Here is a 20,956-nt window from a genome sequence, read left to right as displayed (position 1 = left end):
ACGATCACATAGATACGAAGATCACGAAAATCGGAGCTAAAACGACCAAATTACGACTTTTCGGCGATTTCCTATAGGCACTTAATTAATTAAACCTAACCCTAAAAATAAAAAGTGGCAAACTACAGAAACAGTAGTACTATCATGCAGAGAATTTAATTACGAACCTAACGCAATTTGAACGGGTCAAATCGGAGCTATAACGAATATTTTATGGCCAAAACACTGCAGTGCCAAATCTGTAAATAAAGCATATTTAAACGAATTTAAATAAATAAAGAAATTCTGGAATTTCTCTGGCCGAGGACTGCGGGGCAAAAACATAGTTTTAGGGGGACTCTTTAGCAATTTTTCCCCCGAAGGGGTATTGGGCGTCTCTGGCCGTCCGATTTGAAATGGACGGCCAGGATTAGATCTTGGGGAAAAGAGAGGGAGAGGAGGGGGCCGGCCGCCGGAGGGGGAGGGGACGGCGGCGGCGCTCCATGGCCGCGGCGAGCAAGGTCGTCGGCGCACTTCAAGGGGAGGCTACGGCGCGCGGTTTTCCAAATCGAAACCACCGGGAGAGAGAGGAGGGCAAGGGGAATTCATCCCCGGGCTACGACGCGGCCGGAGAACGCCCGAGAGGCCCGCGCCATGGCCGGCCGCGACGAACTACTCCGGCGAGCGCGGCCGGGGCGCTAGAGGGCCTCGTTTTGCTTAGCAAAAGAACGGGGAGGGAGCGGGGAAGAAGACGAAGCTCACCACAGCACGAATTCGGAGCGAAAACGGCGCCAAACGGAGGGACGACGCGCGGCGGCGCTTGCTTCTCCGGCGACAGTTTTCTGCGCGAGAGTGAGAGGAAAACGGAGGCGAGGAGGGGGAATGGGGGAGAATGAACGGGGCTCGGGCACGGGGCTCTTCAAAAACTTCCGAGGCGCGGGGAAAAAGGGAGAGGGGGATCGTGGGCGCGGGCTTGCGGCCGGACGGTTTTCCAACCGAGAGAGAGGAAGAAGCGGGCGGTGGTTTGGGGAAGGAGGAGCTGACAGGCGGGCCCGGCCTGTCAGCGGGAGAGAGAGAGAGGGGAAGGGAGGAGGCCGGCTGGGCCAGGCCTAAGAAGGGGCGCGGGGGAGGGTTGCTGGGCCTCGAGGCCGAAAAGAGGAAGGGGAAGGGAGGGAAAGGATTTCTTTTTTTTATACACATTTTTCCAAATGAATTCCTTTTCTTCAAATATTTTCTTGCGCAAAATATTTTAGTTTTTAAAACAGTCATCACATAAAAGAAATGCTCCAACATGAATGCAACATAAATATTTCTCTAAACTTATATTAAATTTTAGTTTCTCTAAATTTATTTATTTTCCTATATTGAAAATGCTCACAAAATAAATTCATTTAAATTCATTTCATCTATTTAAAAGAAACAAAATTTTTGGGTGTTACACACACTGCCCGATTATTATTGGGTGCCTTCTTAAACATTCTCTTTGCATTTAGACCAGTCTCAATAGAGTTTCATTAGAGTTTCATAAAGACGTTAAATAGGCTGATATGATATGGTATCATATTAATGAAGAGAGAGATGATAAGAGTTTTATGGGAGTAGAGAGTGTTTTATGAGGATAGAACTCTTCTGCAATGTTTCTAAAATATTAGTGTTTTGAAAACTGAGTCATGAAACTCCTACTAAGGATGGCCTTACAATCTAAAGTTTCAAGACCAATGCTAGGAATACCCAAATCTAGTCCTCTAAATATTTTGTTCGATATTCCAATACGGAATACTTGTTGATGTTTGGTAGTACTCCCTTCGTATAGGATTTAGAAGTCGTTTAAGAGACTGATACGGTTTTCAAAACACAACTTTGACCTCTTATTTTTTATTATAAAAATATTTTAGGAAAAAATGATATATGTATATTTTTATGCTAGTATTTTTTAAGACAAATTTATTCATATGATTTTCACATTTGCAAACTCAATACTTTAAAAGTTATTTATGATTTATATTCCCAATGTTTGATCCAAATCTTATCAAAAACGACTTCTAAATCCTATACGGAGGGGTACTTATATTTGAGAATTTAGATTTGTACATGCATATGATATTTGTTAGAGTAATTGGGTGAGGCCCATTCTAATAAATCAATAAAACCTCAAAGGCCCACAATTAGTGTTAGGTGCAAAAATGATTAGTACCAAATGGATTAATCACTAGCAAGGCAATCAACTTAAATAGTGAGCCTTGAGATGCTCCAATAGATAAGTTGAGGAGGAGAACAGGGAAGCCTCACGCGCGCGCCGCCGCCGCCGCCGAGCCGAGCCGCCGGGCTATGGTTTTGTTACTCGGCCCAACCGAGAGGAAACCCTAGCCGCCGCAGGCCAACGATCGAAAAGGGGAAACCCTAGCCGACGCCAACTGCTCAACCGGCAACTCCCAACCACTTTGTCCAGGTTCATCCTCCCGGACAGGCTAACGAGCGTGAGCCGACAGGGACGCGGCTATATGTAACACCCTAAAAATTCCTTCTTTAAAATAGTTAAAATTCGATTTATTGAGTGAATTTTGTAAGCATTAAAATATAGGAAAAATAAATGAATTTTGGGAAAATAAAATTTAATATAGGTTTAGAAAACATTTTTCTTGATGCATTCATGCTGCGGCATTTTATTTTGTGATGTGTGAATTTATGCAAAGAAAAATTATTCAAATTCAATATAAAAAGGGTTTGGAAAATTTCTTTAAAAAAAACAAAAGGAAGTCTTCTCTCTCACTGCCAGGCGGGGCCTGCTTGTCATCCCTCTCCCCCAACCGTTCCTCTGCTCCTAGTGCTCGCAGCAACCACCGAAGCCCTCCCCGCTCCCACGATCTCCCCCGTCACTCGCCCCTTTTGAGTCGTGCAAGCACGAGGCGCTCTCCCCCACCCCATTCCACTCTCCATTCGCCTCCGCTCTCCGCGTGCAGGAGCCGCCGCGAAAACTGTCGCCGAAGCAATGCCGCGACCGCCGCACGCCGTCCCGGCGATTCAAGCCACATCTGCCTCCATTCTTCGCGCTGGTGAGATCCCCTCCTCTCCCGCTTCCTTCTCATCTATTTTACTCGCGAAACGGGGCACTCCCTCGTGCCGACCATGGAGCTCCGGCGAGCTCCATGGCCGTCGGCCATGGCGCGTGCCACGTGGGGCTTTCCCCGGCCGCGTTTAGGGCCAAATCGCGCTTGCCTTCGCTTCCTCTCTCTCTCAGGGCGCTCGCCCTGGAAAACTGAGCACCATCGCGCCCTAGTCATGCTTGCTGTCGAGCTCCGAGGCCGCCGGCCGTGGCGCGTGCTGCGCAAGCTCACACCCGGCCACTCTGAGGGCATGAGCGGACTCGCGATGGTCTCCTCTTTCTCCCTGTTCAAACGGAATCGAAAACCATACACCGTAGCTCCCTATCCCCTTGCTCCGGCGAGCTTCGGGCCCGGCCAGCCATGGTGGCCGCCGTGTTCTGGACTTCCCGTTTCTTTCTGGCCTGTGCGCCACCCCCTCTCTCTCTTCTTTTGTTTTGTTTTTTTCTTCTTTTCTTTTAATCCTACGCGTTCATGTGCGATCCAACGGTCTATAATAGCCCATACCCCTTCAGGGTTAATTTTGTTAAAGAGTCCCTATAGTTTTAGGTTATCGACCCACAGTTCAAAGCGTCTTCTCAAAAATACGTTTTGGCCATAAAATATTCGTTTTAGCTCCGAATTGATCCGTTCAAATTGCGTTAGATTCGTAATCACGAGATCTACGTGTTAGTAAACTTGGTTTAACATTTTGAAACATTTTAATTTTGTGACCCTATTTAATTAATTACTTTTCTATAGGAAAATCTTAGAAAATTCATATCATCTCCGTTTTAGCTCTGATTCGATCCGTTCAAGTTGCGTTAGTTTCATAATTTTATAAGCTTCGCGTTGGTATCATTGTTGTCTAGGTTCACCACTGTTAGGTTTCCTAGATAAATACAAGTCCGTAAACTGCTGTTGAAATCCCGTTAAAAGCGTAACTTTCGCGTCGTAACTCCGTTTTCCGTGAATTTCTCGTTGACATGATCGTAGCAGCGTGTAGATGATTTTGGAAAACTTTTATTTAAATTTATTTACTGCTGGTGTACTGTTCTAGTTGTAATCTTGTTTGCTTCGTGTATGTCTGTCTTCGATTGTTTGTGTGTTGATAATCGATGATCGAGATTAGACAGTGGGCATTACTTCGGTGATCAAGATTAGAGCTTTGGAAGCAAGTAAGATCAGCAGGACTAGCAGGAGCAATTGGATCAAGGCAAGTATAGCATTTGGGTTTTAATTCTATGACCATGATCTTGTGACTAGATTGATATAAAGCAACAAATGATAAATGACTTTTTAACAACTTGAGGATTTATTCGTAAGCGATAACCGGGATGAAAGTGCAACCATGAGGGCTATAATGGCTCTGGCTTTAGTCAAGTATGAGTAACTTTTCTAGCTTGTTAGAGGTTACCCGTGTGGCGCAAATGGGGGATAGCAGACCGTGGATCCCCTGCGGGGTAGAATCACATGGACTGACTACCGAAACCAAGCGGCCCTAACTTGTTAGACGAACCTTTGAAAGACTTCATAGTGATCCCTGCCGACCTACCTTGGTAGTGGGTTACGAGGCTGATCACCTCAGACGAAAGGGTAAATCATGACTCATGGGTAAAGATGCACAACCTTTGCAGAGTGTTAAAAACTAGTATACTAGCCGTGCTCACGGTCATGAGCGGCCTTGGGAACTCTTACATTAAGGGTGATGAATCTTGTGTTAAGAAACTCATTGATTATTGTTTAATGCTCTATATTATTTATTTCACCTTGATCATGAGATTGTGGAATCTATATAATCTAGTTGTTATACTTGCGGAGTTCGTCTTGAACTCACTCTTGCTATCTCCCCCACACCTCAGGAGAAGTATTGGGCTTGTGATCAACCAGTCAGTTGGATCTTGTAGAGTGGTTAACACCCGAATTTTGGAGTTCTCTTCCATGTTTGCTGCCCAAGGTTGTTTCTAATTTATTATGTACGCTATATAATTTATGCATTGTCCTTTGATATTACCCCTTATTTGTAGCTATATGTGAGGCTTGTCTTCTAAAACTCACATATGGTGCATATCTGATTTTGTTCTTAAAATCGGGTGTTACACTATATAAAGGCCCCTGTCCACAGACTAGGGTTTCCTCCCTTTTGGGTCCATCTCCCCTCTCCAGCTGCCACCTTCACTTGAGCTCGAGCTGCTGTGCTGCATCTCCAACCAGAGCCTCTGCGAGTACAGAGGACTCTGGTAGCAAGCCTCTGGAACTTCTCCCGTCAAGCGTACTCTGCTCGGGGTAGGCGGGAAATTAAGTTTTTGGGGAGCACCTTCCGGTGCGACTGCTTCCTGTTGTCCCAACATGACTGCGACTGCTTCACCTTCATCAACTGCTACTGTGTGACTGCTTCACCTTCATCAACTGTTGTTGTGATGGTTGTCGGTACCAGAAGTACCCCTGCTGCCGGGAATGACGCCACCAACGACAACACTGCAGGAGGCGATAGCGACATCAACATGCCTGGTGGCTCACTTTCCGCGGGTACCGGAAGTGCCACACTAGGGTATAATGTTAATACTCTCTATGCGCTTTATTTTGTTACTGTAGTTGTATTACTTCGCATAAAATGTCTTGCTGGAAGTAGTAGCAGTACCAAATATGAAGCTATCGCTTGTATGATACTTGTGTTAGTATATTGGTTATCATTTTTATGGAATAATGCATGGTGTAAAATGACTAAATATCCAACAATCCAAAAACTTAATTGGTCATTTTCATCTGCTAGCTTTGCTGCATCCATGAGGCCACCACCTTTAAAGGATGGTGGATCCAACTATAAGACATGGCGATCCCGTTACACGTTGTGGCTTACCGCTATGCGCTGTGAGCATGCTGTCAGGGGAAGGCGCACGGAACCGCCTCTTTCTGCTAAGGAAGAGAGTAAGTTCTCTGAGGCAGATAACCTGCTCAAGCTATCGCTCATTAGCGTTATAGATGAGGGTATGGTACCACTGTACATGGACATGCCTACGGGCAAGGACATGTGGGATGCACTGCAGGCCAAGTTCGGAGTTCCTGACGCTGGCAGTGAGCTGTACCTCATGGAGCAGTTCTATGACTACAAGATGGTCGATGACCGTTCAGTGGTAGAACAAGCTCATGAGATACAGATGCTAGCCAAGGAGCTTGAGAACAACAAGTGTGTGCTTCCCGACAAGTTTGTGGCCGGCGATATTATCGCTAAGTTGCCACCTACTTGGAGGGACTTTGTCACCTCTCTTAAGCACAGGAGGCAAGAGTTTATTGTGACTGATCTAGTTGCTTCTCTCCGTGTTGAGGAGAATGCGAGGGCAAAGGACACACGTGATAAGAAAGTGCAGACCAAGGGAGGCACTAGCGCCAATTTGGTGCAGAGGAGGGACCCTCAGGCCTTCTGCAACAAGAAACACAAAAAGAACAAGAATCCCAACGTGAGGCCACAACCTCAAGCTTTCAAGAAGAAGGCAAACAAAGAGAAGAAAGGTGGCTGCTGCTTTGTGTGAGGTAGCACTGATCATTGGGCAAAAGAGTGCCCGGACCACAAGGATAAGCAGCAAAAGAAGACAGTCAACATAGTTGTTAGCGAGGCTGGAGGATCTGGGTATGGTAATTATATACCAACAACTCTTTCAGTTTGTCACTCTCCTGATTGGTGGGTTGACACAGGGGCTAATATACATGTATGTGCTGACAGCTCTTTGTTCTCTTTGTACCAGGAAGGACGAGGTGCCTCCCTGCTGACGGGAAACGGGACGCATGCGGCTGTTCATGGTGTTGGTACGGTCAATCTGAAGTTTACTTCGGAAAAGACCGTGCAGCTGAAGAACGTGCAGCATGTCCCTTCCATAAAGAAGAATCTCGTCAGTAGGTCCCTAATGTGTAGGGATGGTTTTAAACTTGCTTTTGAGTCCAATAAGTGTGTTGTATCAAGATATGGAACATTTGTTGGTAAGAGCTATGAGAGCGGAGGCTTGTTCTGCTTTTCTTTGATGGATTCTTGTAATGTCGTGAACATGATGATTGTAATATTTGTTGGTAAGAGCTGTGAGACATGATGATGATTGTAATATTTGGCATTCCCGACTTTGCCATATTAATGTTGGATGTATGACGCGCTTAGCTAAAATGAGTTTAATTCCTAAATTCGATTTGGTCCAAGGTTCTAAGTGCCATGCTTGTGTGCAAGCAAAGCAACCTCGCAAACCTCACAAGGTTGTAAAAGAGGCGAGGAACACGGCACCACTAGACCTCATTCATTCTGACTTATGCGAAATGAATGGCGTGTTGACCAAAGGCGGCAAGAAATATTTCATGACACTCATCGATGATAGTACTAGATTTTGCTATGTGTACCTCTTAAAAACAAAAGACGAAGCATTGCACTACTTCAAAATCTATAAAGCCGAAGTTGAAAATCAACTTGAAAATAAAATCAAACGGTTGTGGTCCGATCGCGGGGGTGAATACTTTCCAAAGGAATTCGATTCATTCTGCGAGGAACATGGGATTATTCATGAGAGGATGCCTCCTTTCTCCCCCCAATCCAATGGGATTGTCGAAAGAAAGAATCGCACGCTAACTGACTTGGTCAACGCCATGTTAGACACTGCGGAACTTTCCAAGGAATGGTGGGGTGAGGCTATATTGACTACAAGTTATGTCCTGAATAGAGTTTCTACAAAGAATAAAGAGAAAACACCATTCGAGGAATGGGAAAAGAAGAGACTAACTCTCTCATACCTGCGGACTTGGGTTGCTTGGCCAAAGTGAATGTGCCAATCAACAAGAAGCACAAGCTTGGACCAAAGACTGTAGATTGTGTCTTTCTCAGATACGCAATAAACAGCGTAGGCTACAGATTTTTAGTTGTGAAATCTGGAGTCCCCGACATGAGGGTCGGTGGAATATTTGAATCTAGAGATGCAACATTCTTCGAGAATGAATTTCCTATGAGAGGAAATGTACCAAGCACATCTAGTGAGGATCGAAGCTCCTGATGCTCCTGATACTTTTGTGCCAGTGGAGTACACTGAACAACCCACTACTGAAAGTCTTGAGGAGGAAAATGACGGAGTCGCTCGAAAGAGTAAGAGACCTAGGATTGCAAAATCCTTTTGTGATGACTTTGCCATATACCTCATGGACGACACTCCAACAACCATTAAAGAAGCATTTCCTCTCCTGACGCTGACTATTGGAAGGAAGCGATACGGAGTGAGATGGATTCAATTATGTCCAATGGTACTTGGGAAGTGGTTGATCGTCCGTATGGTTGCAAACCTATAGGATGTAAGTGGGTGTTCAAGAAAAAGCTTAGGCCTGATGGTACAATTGAAAAGTACAAGGCTAGGCTTGTGGCCAAGGATTACACCCAAAAGGAAGGCGAGGATTTCTTTGACACCTACTCACCTGTGGCCCGATTGACTACAATTCGAGTACTACTTGCCTTGGAAGCCTCTCATGGTCTTCTCGTTCATCAGATGGACGTGAAGACTGGTTTCCTAAATGGAGAGTTAGAAGAGGAGATCTACATGGATTAGCCTGATGGGTTTGTAGTAGAAGGTCAAAAGGGCAAGGTGTGTAAATTATTGAAGTCTTTGTATGGCCTAAAACAAGCTCCTAAACAATGGCACGAAAAGTTTGATAAGACCATGACGTCAGCAGGCTTTGTTGTCAATGAGGCCGACAAATGTGTCTACTACCGTTTTGGTGGAGGAGAAGGAGTAATCCTGTGCCTATATGTGGATGACATCCTAATATTTGGCACGAACCTCAATGTGATTAAGGAAGTCAAAAACTTTCTATCCAAGAACTTTGACATGAAAGACTTGGGAGTGGCTGATGTGATTTTAAACATTAAGCTACAAAAGGGAGAAAATGGTGGGGTTACTCTTATGCAATCCCACTATGTTGAAAAGATTCTAAGTCGCTTTGGCTACAGTGCTGTAAACCCGTGTCCACTCCCTATGATCCAAGTCTAATTCTGAGAAAGAACAAAAGGATCATGAGAGACCAATTGAGGTACTCACAAATCATTGGCTCACTAATGTACCTAGCCAGTGCAACAAGACCTGACATCTCATACGCTGTGAGCAAGTTGAGCCGGTTTGTATCAAACTCGGGAGATGATCATTGGCGTGCTCGTGAGAGAGTAATGCGGTATCTAAAGGCAACCGCAAGCTATGGCATACACTATACCGGGTACCCAAAGGTACTGGAGGGTTTCAGTGATGCAAATTGGATATCTGATGCTGACGAGTTAAAAGCCACCACTGGGTATGTGTTTACCCTTGCGGGTGGTGCTGTTTCCTGGAAGTCTTGCAAGCAGACCATCATCACGAGGTCAACTATGGAAGCAGAACTTGCAGCACTAGACACCGCCACTGTTGAAGAATTAGACTTGGATCATAGGGAGTGGACACGGGTTTAGGGTTCGAGAACTCCTGATGGATTTGCCGGTGGTTGAAAAACCTGTGCCCGCCATCTCCATGAACTGTGATAATCAAACTGTGATGATCAAAGTGAACAGTTCTAAGGATAACCTGAAGACCACAAGGCAAGATCAATTCACCAAGGGGCTATCACGTAACGTGATAGACAGTGGATCGGTTGAGATGGGACTGAGACCCACTTAAGTTTGCTATAGTGGTAACCTGCTCTATGTGATCGGAGATCCCGTGAATTAGAGTGGTGAAACAAGCTATGAGGAGACTGAGGGAAAAGACCCTTGACTAAGGTCCCAATCTTTCAGATATGCATTTCTTTTCCAAGCTGTAAGGAAGGATGGCATACGCCTTAATGTGATCCGAGTGGCTCTTTTGAGCAGGGATGTTGGCCTACAGGACATCCTACAAGGAACACACCTATGTGAGTTAAACTGCTGGTCCCAGTCTATGAGATTTGGGTGATCTCTAGATACTCACGAGAAGGCACGGAGTTAGACTTATATGCTCCACCCGAGGAGGTGCTCTAGGCAGCCTTGTATCAGTTAAGAATTTGAGTGAACCTCATTTCACACAAAACTGTCAATTCAAGGCTTAGTCCATTGATCAGTTGTGAATGAGTGTAAGCTCCTTTTCTAGATGGAAGTTCAACTTAACAGTCTCCATCGAAACACCGGTATATCAAACAAGCTCAAAACTGAAGGCAATAAACGTGAACCTTTGACGTTTGGTGGGGATTGTTAGAGTAAATGGGCCAGGCCTATTCTAATAAATCAATAAAACCTTAAAGGCCCACAATTAGTGTTAGGTGCAAAAGTGATTAGTACCAAATGGATTAATCACTAGCAAGGCAATCAACTTAAATAGTGAGCCTTGGGATGCTCCAATAGACAAGTTGAGAAGGAGAACAGGGAAGCCTCACGCGCGCGCCGCCGTCGCCGCCGAGCCGAGGCCGAGGCCGTTTTGTTACTCGGCCCAACCGAGAGGAAACCCTAGCCGCCGCCAACTGCTCAACCGCCAACTCCCAACCACTTTGTCTAGGTTCATCCCCCCGGACAGGCTAACGGGCGGAAGCCGACAGGGACGCGCCTATATAAAGGCCCCTGTCCACAGACTAGGGTTTCATCCCTTTTGGGTCCATCTCCCCTCTCCAGTCGCCACCTTCACTTGAGCTCGAGCTGCTGTGCTGCATCTCCGACCAGAGCCTCTGCGAGTACAGAGGACTCTGGTAGCAGGCCTCCGGAACTTCTCCCGTCAAGCGTACTCTGCTCGGGGTAGGCGGGAAATTAAGTTTTTGGGGAGCATTCATCCCTTTTGGGTCCATCTCCCCTCTCCAGTCGCCACCTTCACTTGAGCTCGAGCTGTTGTGCTGCATCTCCGACCAGAGCCTCTGCGAGTACAGAGGACTCTGGTAGCAGGCCTCCGGAACTTCTCCCGTCAAGCGTACTCTGCTCGGGGTAGGCGGGAAATTAAGTTTTTGGAGAGCACCTTCCGGTGCGACTGCTTCCTGTTGTCCCAACGTGACTGCGACTGCTTCACCTTCATCAACTGCTGCTGTGCGACTGCTTCACCTTCATCAAATGTTGTTGTGATGGTTGTCGGTACCAGAAGTACCCCTGCTGCCGGGAATGACGCCACCAACGATAACACCGCAGGAGGCGGTAGCGACATCAACATGTCTGGTGGCTCACTTTCCGCGGGTACCGGAAGTGCCACGCTAGGGTATAATGTTAATACTCTCTATGCGCTTTATTTTGTTATTGTAGTTGTATTACTTCGCATAAAATGTCTTGCTGGAAGTAGTAGCAGTACCAAATATGAAGCTGTCGCTTGTATGATACTTGTGTTTCTATATTGGTTATCGTTTTTATGGAATAATGTATGGTGTAAAATGACTAAATATCCAACAATATGTTGGTGTTATTTTCATGGGAAAGGGGAATTCGGATGAATGTCAAGAGCAATGCGTTGGATCAAGTGCCGCCACATATTCCAGTCAAATAGGTTTATTGCACTGAAAGGTTAAACAAAATTCACTGAAACCACACATATATTTGGTTCTAGTGCGTTAAATCCAATAAACCACATGCTCATTAGAAGTTTGTTGGGACTTGGGAGAAACTACTAATACACAATTCTTCAATGTGAAGGAGCCAAAACTCCAGCATGTATTATTGTTGCTTTACGAAAGCAGGTTTATTTTTTTTCCTAGAAATTTGGATGTTGGTTTTCTTGGGAACTTTGGAGTTACACTTTCTAAAAAATAAGAGAAAAATATTTGAACTGTGTACTATTGATCCTATAGTTTTTTCATGTATATATTTTCTCTATTCCCAAAAGAATGCACTTGTATCTAGAGTACTAACTCAAACCATCTTTATCTTGATGAAATCTTTACAAAAAAAATAGTAATATTTATGATAGCGGTTAAATAAGTGTTATTAGATTCTCATGAAATGTATTTTACAGTATACCTATTTGAAACTATAGCTGTTTATACTATATTTTCTATAACTAGTGAAATCTAAAATACGTGTTCTATGACATAAAATGCGCATCATATCAAAATATATTTTATGATAAATCTAATGATACTAATTTGATACCATAAATTTTAGCATTTTTTTCTAGAAATTTGGTCAAAGTTTAAAAAGTTTAACTTAGGACAACTTTATAAATTAATTCTTTCGTGGACGAAGAGAATAATAATAATTAGTTATCAATCCTAGGCACGGAAAATGTCTGATGAGCGCGCCGACACCTTTTGGTATGATGCATGCCGAGCTGAATTGCATGTTACGTGGTTCAACAATCATCCATTTAAAATCCAGAAGGACCTTCCCTCCAAGGATCTTCCAAGTTTGTATAAGTAAGCCACCGAAGGAGTCCATTTTTAGACAAGACGTCAACTGAATTTTGGTACGGTAAGGAAAGCAAATATGTGGTCCGGTGAAGTGGCCTCTTTTGGCCTCTCCATCGCGTTGCTCTTTGTGCACGTGCTCCAATCAGGGGAAGGAACGGAAAGCCGGTGCAGGATGGGCGCTGAACCGATCCAACAGCATCCCCGGCCCTGATGCATGCACCAACGCAATTTCCTTGCATCGCTCGGCTGTCGCCTGTGTGTGGGCAAACGGGCCCTAAACTGAAACCATTTTTCCTTTATCCATCTCATCTGGCGCGAGGTCCATATATATAAAATAATATAATTGGTTTCATCATTCATGTTATTTATTTATTTATTTATTATACTTCCTGCCGTCCGTTGATTAGTTAACATGTTACTCGGTCGTCCTTCACTTTCTATTTGTTTTGAAAACATTTATCCATTTCTAGCTTGACGACTTTTTTGCAAAACCCAGTTACAGACGTACTAGGACGACTTAGTTGGCAGCATCATAGGCCTTGTTTACTTCCACCCAAAAACCCAAAAATTTTCAAGATTTCCCGTCACATCGAATCTTTAGACGCATGCATGAAGTATTAAATATACATAAAAATAAAAACTAATTGCACAATTTGATCGAAATTTACGAGACGAATCTTTTGATCCTAATTAGTCTATAATTGGATAATAATTTCCATAAATAAATAAAAGTGCTATAGTGCCGCAAAATTTTTTCTCTCGGGAAGTAAACACTGTCGTCACACACACGTTGCTGTGTTGCGCCTGTGCGCAGCCACGTTGCTCGCATTCAACTTTTACGCGGCCACCTGCATGCATGCGCGGCTTCTCCATCTCCAACCAGCAACCAGCCGGCTTCTCACATCACATGTCGGCAAACCCAAAACCACCTTCCCTGTTCGTCAGTTAGGCATCGCGCTCTGCCTTTTAGCCAGTTGCTTTACCCCATCCGTCAAGTGGGGGGGCATTAGCCCATACCTACATTCCTCTTTTGGCATCCTTTACAAAAAATTAGTTTATTTTCCGCTCCAATCCATCCCTTGTTTCCATTACAGTTCACTAGGAGTTTTACCTATCTGAATTAAGCTTTGCCCCAATCTGCCAAAAAAATTTGCACTGTCAAGACATATATTGGAAAAATAGTTTTATCTAGACAAGCTCATCGGCGTGGGCATAGTTGCACCACTCGACATTCACAAACCCACAGTCAGAGCGACTCAGGCCATCCAAAGCGGTTTCAACTCTTGTCAAGAGGAAGCATTGCAATTTGCAACTCAGAAGACATACGATGCAGGAGATTAAACTTCAACACTTCGCAATCAAATAAAAACTGTCATCAGAGTTAACAGGAAGCAGTAGTTGAACCTCTGAATAATAAGCAAATGACGGTTCCAGACAAACCTTTGAATACCAACAAGCTATGAGACCTCTGATTTCTTAGCAATCGACAAAAATTCAGACATTAGTACCAACGAGTTGCCTGGCTCAGAAATGTACATGTTCTCAACCAAAATTGTAAGCCAGAACTCCCGAAGCAGTATAGCTATCCTTTTTCTGTTTTTTCGATTACCATGGTGCTATGAATAAAGGCTATATCCGGTGAATTTACCAACTCCGTTAGAACAGACAAAAACAACGGTATGTGAATCATCTATCCCCATCCAAGTTGGGATTGGGGAGAAACCGAGACGCAGATGAACTAGCTTACTTATCAAGGCTAAGATGCGTTTAGGGCATCAAGTTGGCGCTGGAGCTCCTCGAGATCATCATCAATAGCACTGGAACTACCTGCTGCAGCTGGTTCTGCATATGAATCAGCATCTGGAAGCTCACGGACAAGACCTTCTGGTAGGATATCTGTAGAATTTCAGTGTAAAAAGGTGTCAGCGGCTGATAGAGAAAATATACTTTGTTCTGATCTAAAAATGTCATTTCATTTACCTGGAGTGTTTCGAATGTTCGATGTCCCCGTTTCTTCATCATCAACAACACTGCATAAGAATACCAGTTCTAATTCATATATGATGCAAAACTGCTTTATTGATATTTATGAATCAAGCATGTCAATTTAATGTACAGTAGACAAACAAAATACTGGAAATACAATGACACCAGAATGGAAGTACTAGCCAATTAGTTTCAGTATCATATATACTCTAAAAAAAATAGTTCAGGCTAGCCATAAACTTTTAGTCAAAACATCTGAACTATATTTTCAACTATGATGCAATCTTGCTAATGAGGTTGCTGAAGAAATTATCCGGTCTCAACTTTGAACATGGGTACAGTGTTCCATTGGCCCACCACAATGTTATTAGCTCAGTTAGCTATATGTGGATAACCCACTGAATTGAAATGGTAGCTAATGAAACACTAGGTCGCATCAGTTTCATATTAGTAGTACTTTTAAGTAAATAATAATATATTGGACGAACATTGTTACCCTTTTTTTAATGTAATAGTAGGAGCTCTACCTTTCAATTAAGAAGAATAGAATTGGCCTAGTTTACAAGGGAAACCAGGCCTGAAAACCTTACATAGGGTCATATGCACAGATTAAAACACAGAAAATACCCACAACACCAGACACATTTGTTTATGACACAAATAAATCAATAAATCACTATTCTGGAGAAAAATAAAATTCAGTTGATGTCGAATGATGTACCTAATATTCCACTCATTGTCTACATGGACAGGACATTCATTTGCTGCAGATGCTTCAGCTTCCATCTTAGCCTTTGCTGCTGCATCTCTAGCAGGTTTGGATTCCATATATTCTTTCTGAAAATGATGATGTTAGAAATCCTTCATCAGTTTTCATATTTAGATATAGCAATAATTTGTGGGAAAGACAAACACCTGTCTCGTAACACATGCTGGATTCGAGCATTGTGGATTTGGCCTCATTTCCATTGCAGGGAAATAATCCTTAAGTGAGTTATATCCCTGCAAATCGTGAATGAATAGATAAAGAGAATTTAAAAAACTAACGTTCATATAAAATGTAGGGATGGATATACTGGATTAACATGAGACATGGTGGTCTAACCTTTCAAGCCCAAAATTATTAGTACTAACCCTAACAAATATACTCCCTCCGATTCCAAATGTAGGTTACCTTAGTATTCTTCTTTTCTTTTTTTTTTGAAACAGTTACTTTAGGATTCTATACAGTAAAAAATTTTTTTAACTTGGCCCATCTATATATCGAAAGACTAATTTGGTGCATGGTTGAGATTATTTATCATGGAAAATGTTTTCATGATATATAGTTTGCACTATTTAAAGCATCACATTGGGGAGTGGAGACTGTCGCTGTCCTAAAGGAATTACATTTCAAATAAGAGGAAGAATATCATATGAAGCACATTTTAAGCAAGAAACTAAAGGAAACAGGTTTTGTAGTCAGAAGAATGTAAAGAAGAGAAGACTTTGTGGATGAATCAGCAACTAAGTGGGCTTAAGCTTCGGTTAATCAGGGGGGAGGGAGGTGGGGTATTTAGTGGGGAAATGGAAACCTCCAAACAAAACAAGCCCTCAGTGAAGTTTGCAGGATTATCAATGCCATAGTTAAAATGAAGTAATTACCAAGTAAGGGGAAACTTGTCCAAAGTTCAACAAATATTTCAGAGCATTCTGGACCAGGAGACCAGCAACAACACCCTGCAAAAAACATATTTATTAGACGTAAAGAAGAATTCTAAGTGTAAAGACTCCAATGCATCCTCAGAGTGGTAGTACACGATCATGAAATGTTTGATCCAGTGGATTGCAGTTGTTTCCAACAATGTTGAGAAAATACTGTAGATATCACATATAAAAGACAACTAGGCAGCTATACAAATATAGCTTCCATGGTACATTGAAGTTGATCATGCTTTATAGAGTGCAAGGAAACCTGCCTTATTGGGTGTGTATGAGTCTTCTAAGACTCCCTTTGTTCTTCTTAATATAATGAGAAAAACAAAGCACAAGGAAAATTCATGATGTCTCAAAACTAATGAAAAGATGCACTGGTCCATATAAGGCTACCTGGCACTACACAACACAAATAATTGAAACATTTCACTGATTCAAGCATTGAGACAATGGCAAACAATAGTACAAAATAAATGGTAAAAGGATAAAACAACGCCTCACCATTGTAGTTGGCAAAGAGGCAGCACAAACACCTTCTCTCTTAAGTGTACGCTCATCCACTCCAGATGCTACAACCTATAATTAAAGGTATTAAAGACAAGTAAGCAAGAAGTGATACAGAAATGAAAATGAAATATTATGGAAGTTCATAGGGGATATCTCTGTCAAGCCAGAATAACCATTGAAATTTCAGCACTGGAAATGGTAGAGAATAGAGATCACAATATGAAACACACATCCACAATCCAAAAGTATCAAATTCACAAGAGCACACTGCACACCATTAAACAAGAACCAGGAACCATGCAAAACATACCAATGGAGGAGCACATGCAAAACATGCAGTTTCACCAGGAACCAGCAGTTGTATATGACCAGAAACAGCATCTTCTGAGACACCTGTACATATTCAGAAGCTATCTCAGAATTCTACCATCACTAACACTGAGTTAATAAAGAATGGGCTGTAATCCAGTAAGCTTCAAAACTTAAACATGTCTGTATATTTCTGTGGATTGCAATTACATGCTGTTTTCCAAACGAATTATGTGAAGCATAGATCTGCTTTGAATCCATAATCCTGTGTAACTATGTTGAACATCCTTACAAAAGATTTAAGCAGTAAGATAGTAAAATAGAATCCTGACAGAAAATCAGTTTCCCTTGTGTGCCTTGAAAAATTAGCAATGCACAAGGTTCAACTGATGACCAAGTATCATGGCTGAAGGATACAAAACAAGGAGAAAACACTATACAAGTGAAGCTGGCTTGACACATTTGAGTTGTGATTAGGGTATACAACAAGATACAATGGAAGAATTACACAAGAACAGTAGGCAATAAGCATGTTGTTAATTATTCATTAATAGGAATGTGGTTTCTGGAAAGATTTGCTGCCAATTGATACGATTTACAACTTACCAGACTCCATCCACGTCTGACCAAGCTCATTGCATGCCTGGAAAGCAGGTAAAAGGAACAAATAAGCTAATTCCTACTAACTAACTGCATCATAATACATAACTAAGGCACAAGAAGGGACCAAATAATTTACTTGTGCGTGGACAAATCACCTGGTTTACAACCATACGAGCTTCATAGTTATCGACACAACTCAAGACAAGATCAACTCCAGTGCTACGCCCATGAGAGCTCTGTGCTTTTAAACTTGCTAAAAATGTATCGAAACCTTTGACTGTAGTAATATTCAATGAGTAGCTCTACAGTAGAAAAGAGATGTTAGAATCAGTTTCTTATAAGTACAAGGAATACAATGGTATTGCTGCTCCATCCAATACGGCGTAAGATTAGAAATCATGAATGCTATTTTGCCTGTCATAAGACAATGTACCAAGTTGGAGCACGTAATAAAGATAGTAAAGAGCGAACAAGACAACAAAAACTTCTTGTCTTATACATATATAGTGGAAGATGAATAAGTAATGAAAAGTAGACAACATTAAGAATGGTTTGTTCAATAAAAACTGCACGCCCTAGATTTGTCACTTCTACCAAAAGCTAATGATGCTCTAATGAAATGATTTGGTTTACTGATGTAGGAAAAAAGGATAACAGATAATATTGATACTGGCATAGTTGCTCACCTCCAACACAACATCAGGATTTATTCCAGAAAGTGTCTGTACAGCAGCATCTGTTTTGGTCATTCCAACCTATCAAAGTATATGGACTGAATATAGTCACGATCTGATTTGAATTATGCTCTTGTAGTCTTGCAGAGCAGTAAACATAAGTACGACAACATGAAAAAAATGTCTTGGTGTACAAAAAACAACGATAAAATAAGAAGAGATAAGGCAAACGGATAACATATTCCTGGAAGCTTACCTGTTCTGGACGAAAGAACAACCTATTCATGTTGGCCAACTCGACTGTGTCATAGTCATACAGCAACAGGCGTCCGATTCCACATCTAGTGAGCATCTCAGCAGCAACACTACCAACACCACCTATGCCCTGTAAACATAATGACAACGAATCAGAGGTTTGCTCTGAGTTGAATCTCCTCATCTATATGTGCTAAATTATATTTTCATGTATGGTGTGATGAAGCTACAAATTATCTTATGTTTTCCAACTTCGAATTGTTGTCTTAAATATATCAACATGCAGAAATAACAGTAGCTCAATAGCTGGTTGTTCTAAACAGGTACTATAAGCCTTTCAAAAAAAAATAACCAGGAAATATAACTATATTTTCCATATTAAGCACATAGTACATGGTATACATAGACTGATTTCAATACAGATGAAGATAGTCGACTTAGCATGGTCCCAAGAAACCATTGAGCCTCGTGATATCCAAAATCCAAATGACATTTTCAGTGCATACTAGTACCATGGAGAGGCTTCCTCTACTCAAGGATGGAAGTAAATGCCAATTTCGAAATTCCATACTGATGTAACTAAGCGTGAAGACTAGCGATGCTAAACCAGGTGAGAAGGATGCTTACAACGATGGCGACAGAGTAGTCCCTGATGCGCTCATAATTCTCCACCACGCCCATCCGTTGCAACGCCATAAGTCTGCTGTAGGGGTTGTTGTCCACCACTTCTGCGCTCATGTCCTGCATCCCCAATTTCGCGCAAACAGAGTAAAACCCACAATCTGTCCAAAACCATAGCACTCCCAATTTGCACAGCGCAGAGCGCCTGAACGCGGAAATCAGCCCTCAGATCGTACCTTGATCTTGGATCGAGAAGCGGCGCCGGCGGCCGGATTCATCATCGCCAGTAACCGCTCCCGCATCTAGCAATCAGATGAGCCGGGATCAGGAATCGGAAAGGCACACAGGAGGAAGGGGGAGATGGCTGTAGAAACTGCCGAGATCCATGGTGCAGCGTGGTGGGAGGGGTTACCCGATGGATGGTGGAGGCGAGGTCGTCGGGACGCTGCTGGAGCGCGTCGAGGTCGCGGAGCAGCGTGCCGAGCTGCTCCTTGTCCATGTTTCTTCGCCGCTCTCCTCTCCGGCGTCTCTCCGCTGCTTGCTTTGCTGCTACGCCTATGCTCCGCCGCCGTGCGTGGCCGATGACAGAGACGGCCGCAAGTCTAAAGCAGCAGGAGTGTCGGACCGATGACGCATTCCACGTGACGTGGCCGGCCCCGTTTGGTAGCGCTCTCGTGCCGCTCTGGCTCATGGCCCACAGATTCTGTCTTCACGATGTGAGTATATGGCCGTATGGGCCGCACTCTCGGACCACATGTTAGCAGGCGGAACGGCCCTAATCTCCTATCTCCTACAACTCTCCTACAACCCTACAACTAATAAAAAAACTAAAAAGTGGTGCAACAAAATCCTTCGTCCGTCTGCCTGCCGATCCTGCGAACCCGGCTGCTGCTCGCCCGCTCCGTTTCCCTCCAAATACCACTTCCGCTGGACCCTGTGGAATGCTTCTCGATAATATGCCGTCTGTCTGCAAAAGTGGAAACAAAATCAATCACCAATTGCCTCAATCACTGGAATCCTATCCTTAATAACTACATGATAGCTGCATGCAATCTGCACGCACAGGGAGCCCTTGGCTAATTGCCGCTGCTGCTACCGTGCCATCACTAAACTCCAGGACGCCACTAATAAGCGGCACGTTGCTGCAGGCGCCACGACGCTCACATCGCGGGGTCTGGCTACGGGTGTCGTCGGCGTCCACCGTTGCGCCGCCGAGGTTGTGCCATCCGCATCGGCGCCCGAGGATTTAGAGGAGGGCATGTTCGACTGGCTAGACCAGTGGTACCTGTTTGTCCCCGTGTGCAACCTCGACCTCGGCGCGTTGCATGGCAAGACGGTGCTGGGGCATAGCGTTGTCGCATAGTACGACCGCGGCAACGGTGAGGCCTCGCGTCGCTCTTCGGTGCACGTACCACGACTGCTACTTCGACGGTGCCGGCGCGTGCACGTTTATCCTGCATGCACCCGCACTCGGCCAGGGCGTCCGTGGCATCCTACCCATGCGTGGTGCAGAACAAGATCTTGTAGTACGTTCTACCCGAGTAGATGGACATGTTGTGGAGAAAGCGGCCGCCATACATCAAGGAGATCGACGATCCATCCTTCGTCGCCGCTTACAGCATCATGGACCTCTGCTATGGGTAAACAAACCTCTCAGAAAGAAACAACAAATCTTATGAGTATAGATACTTTTTGGCATCACAGATACGATATCTTGGCAGAGAACCTAATTGATCTTTCTCATGTCCCGTATGCACACAAGGGCGTGGACCGCCAACCGCGCATAGCAGAAGTTCCCGAGAGATACGTCCTTATTCTTTCGTTCATCTTTGTCAATGCAAATTACCAATGCAATCGTTGAACAGATTGAGTTAGTTCCAGTTTTTCTTGACAAAAAAATCAGGCGAGGCGAGG

General features: G+C 43.6%; 2 protein-coding genes across 2 annotated transcripts; one reads left to right on the top strand and one right to left on the bottom strand.

The window, feature by feature from the left end:
* Positions 5,924-8,626, top strand: LOC110434804. Its single transcript, XM_021459531.1, has 3 exons — positions 5,924-6,550; positions 6,803-6,950; positions 8,373-8,626. The coding sequence occupies exons 1-3, from the start codon at positions 5,924-5,926 to the stop codon at positions 8,624-8,626; spliced, it is 1,029 nt and encodes a 342-aa protein (XP_021315206.1).
* On the bottom strand, positions 13,730-19,748 carry LOC8059578 (ubiquitin-like modifier-activating enzyme 5). The gene is made up of 14 exons (XM_002452097.2): positions 19,455-19,748; positions 19,279-19,344; positions 19,049-19,162; positions 18,423-18,551; positions 18,179-18,247; positions 17,648-17,794; positions 17,496-17,532; positions 16,891-16,973; positions 16,575-16,649; positions 16,023-16,097; positions 15,294-15,380; positions 15,100-15,215; positions 14,373-14,422; positions 13,730-14,288 (listed from the first exon to the last, which is right to left on the bottom strand). The coding sequence occupies exons 1-14, from the start codon at positions 19,731-19,733 to the stop codon at positions 14,149-14,151; spliced, it is 1,467 nt and encodes a 488-aa protein (XP_002452142.2). The 5' UTR covers positions 19,734-19,748; the 3' UTR covers positions 13,730-14,148.

Source organism: Sorghum bicolor, chromosome 4, assembly GCF_000003195.3.
Source record: "Sorghum bicolor cultivar BTx623 chromosome 4, Sorghum_bicolor_NCBIv3, whole genome shotgun sequence".
Classification (NCBI taxonomy): Eukaryota; Viridiplantae; Streptophyta; class Magnoliopsida; order Poales; family Poaceae; genus Sorghum; species Sorghum bicolor.
This window is presented reverse-complemented; position numbering and strand designations above follow the sequence as displayed.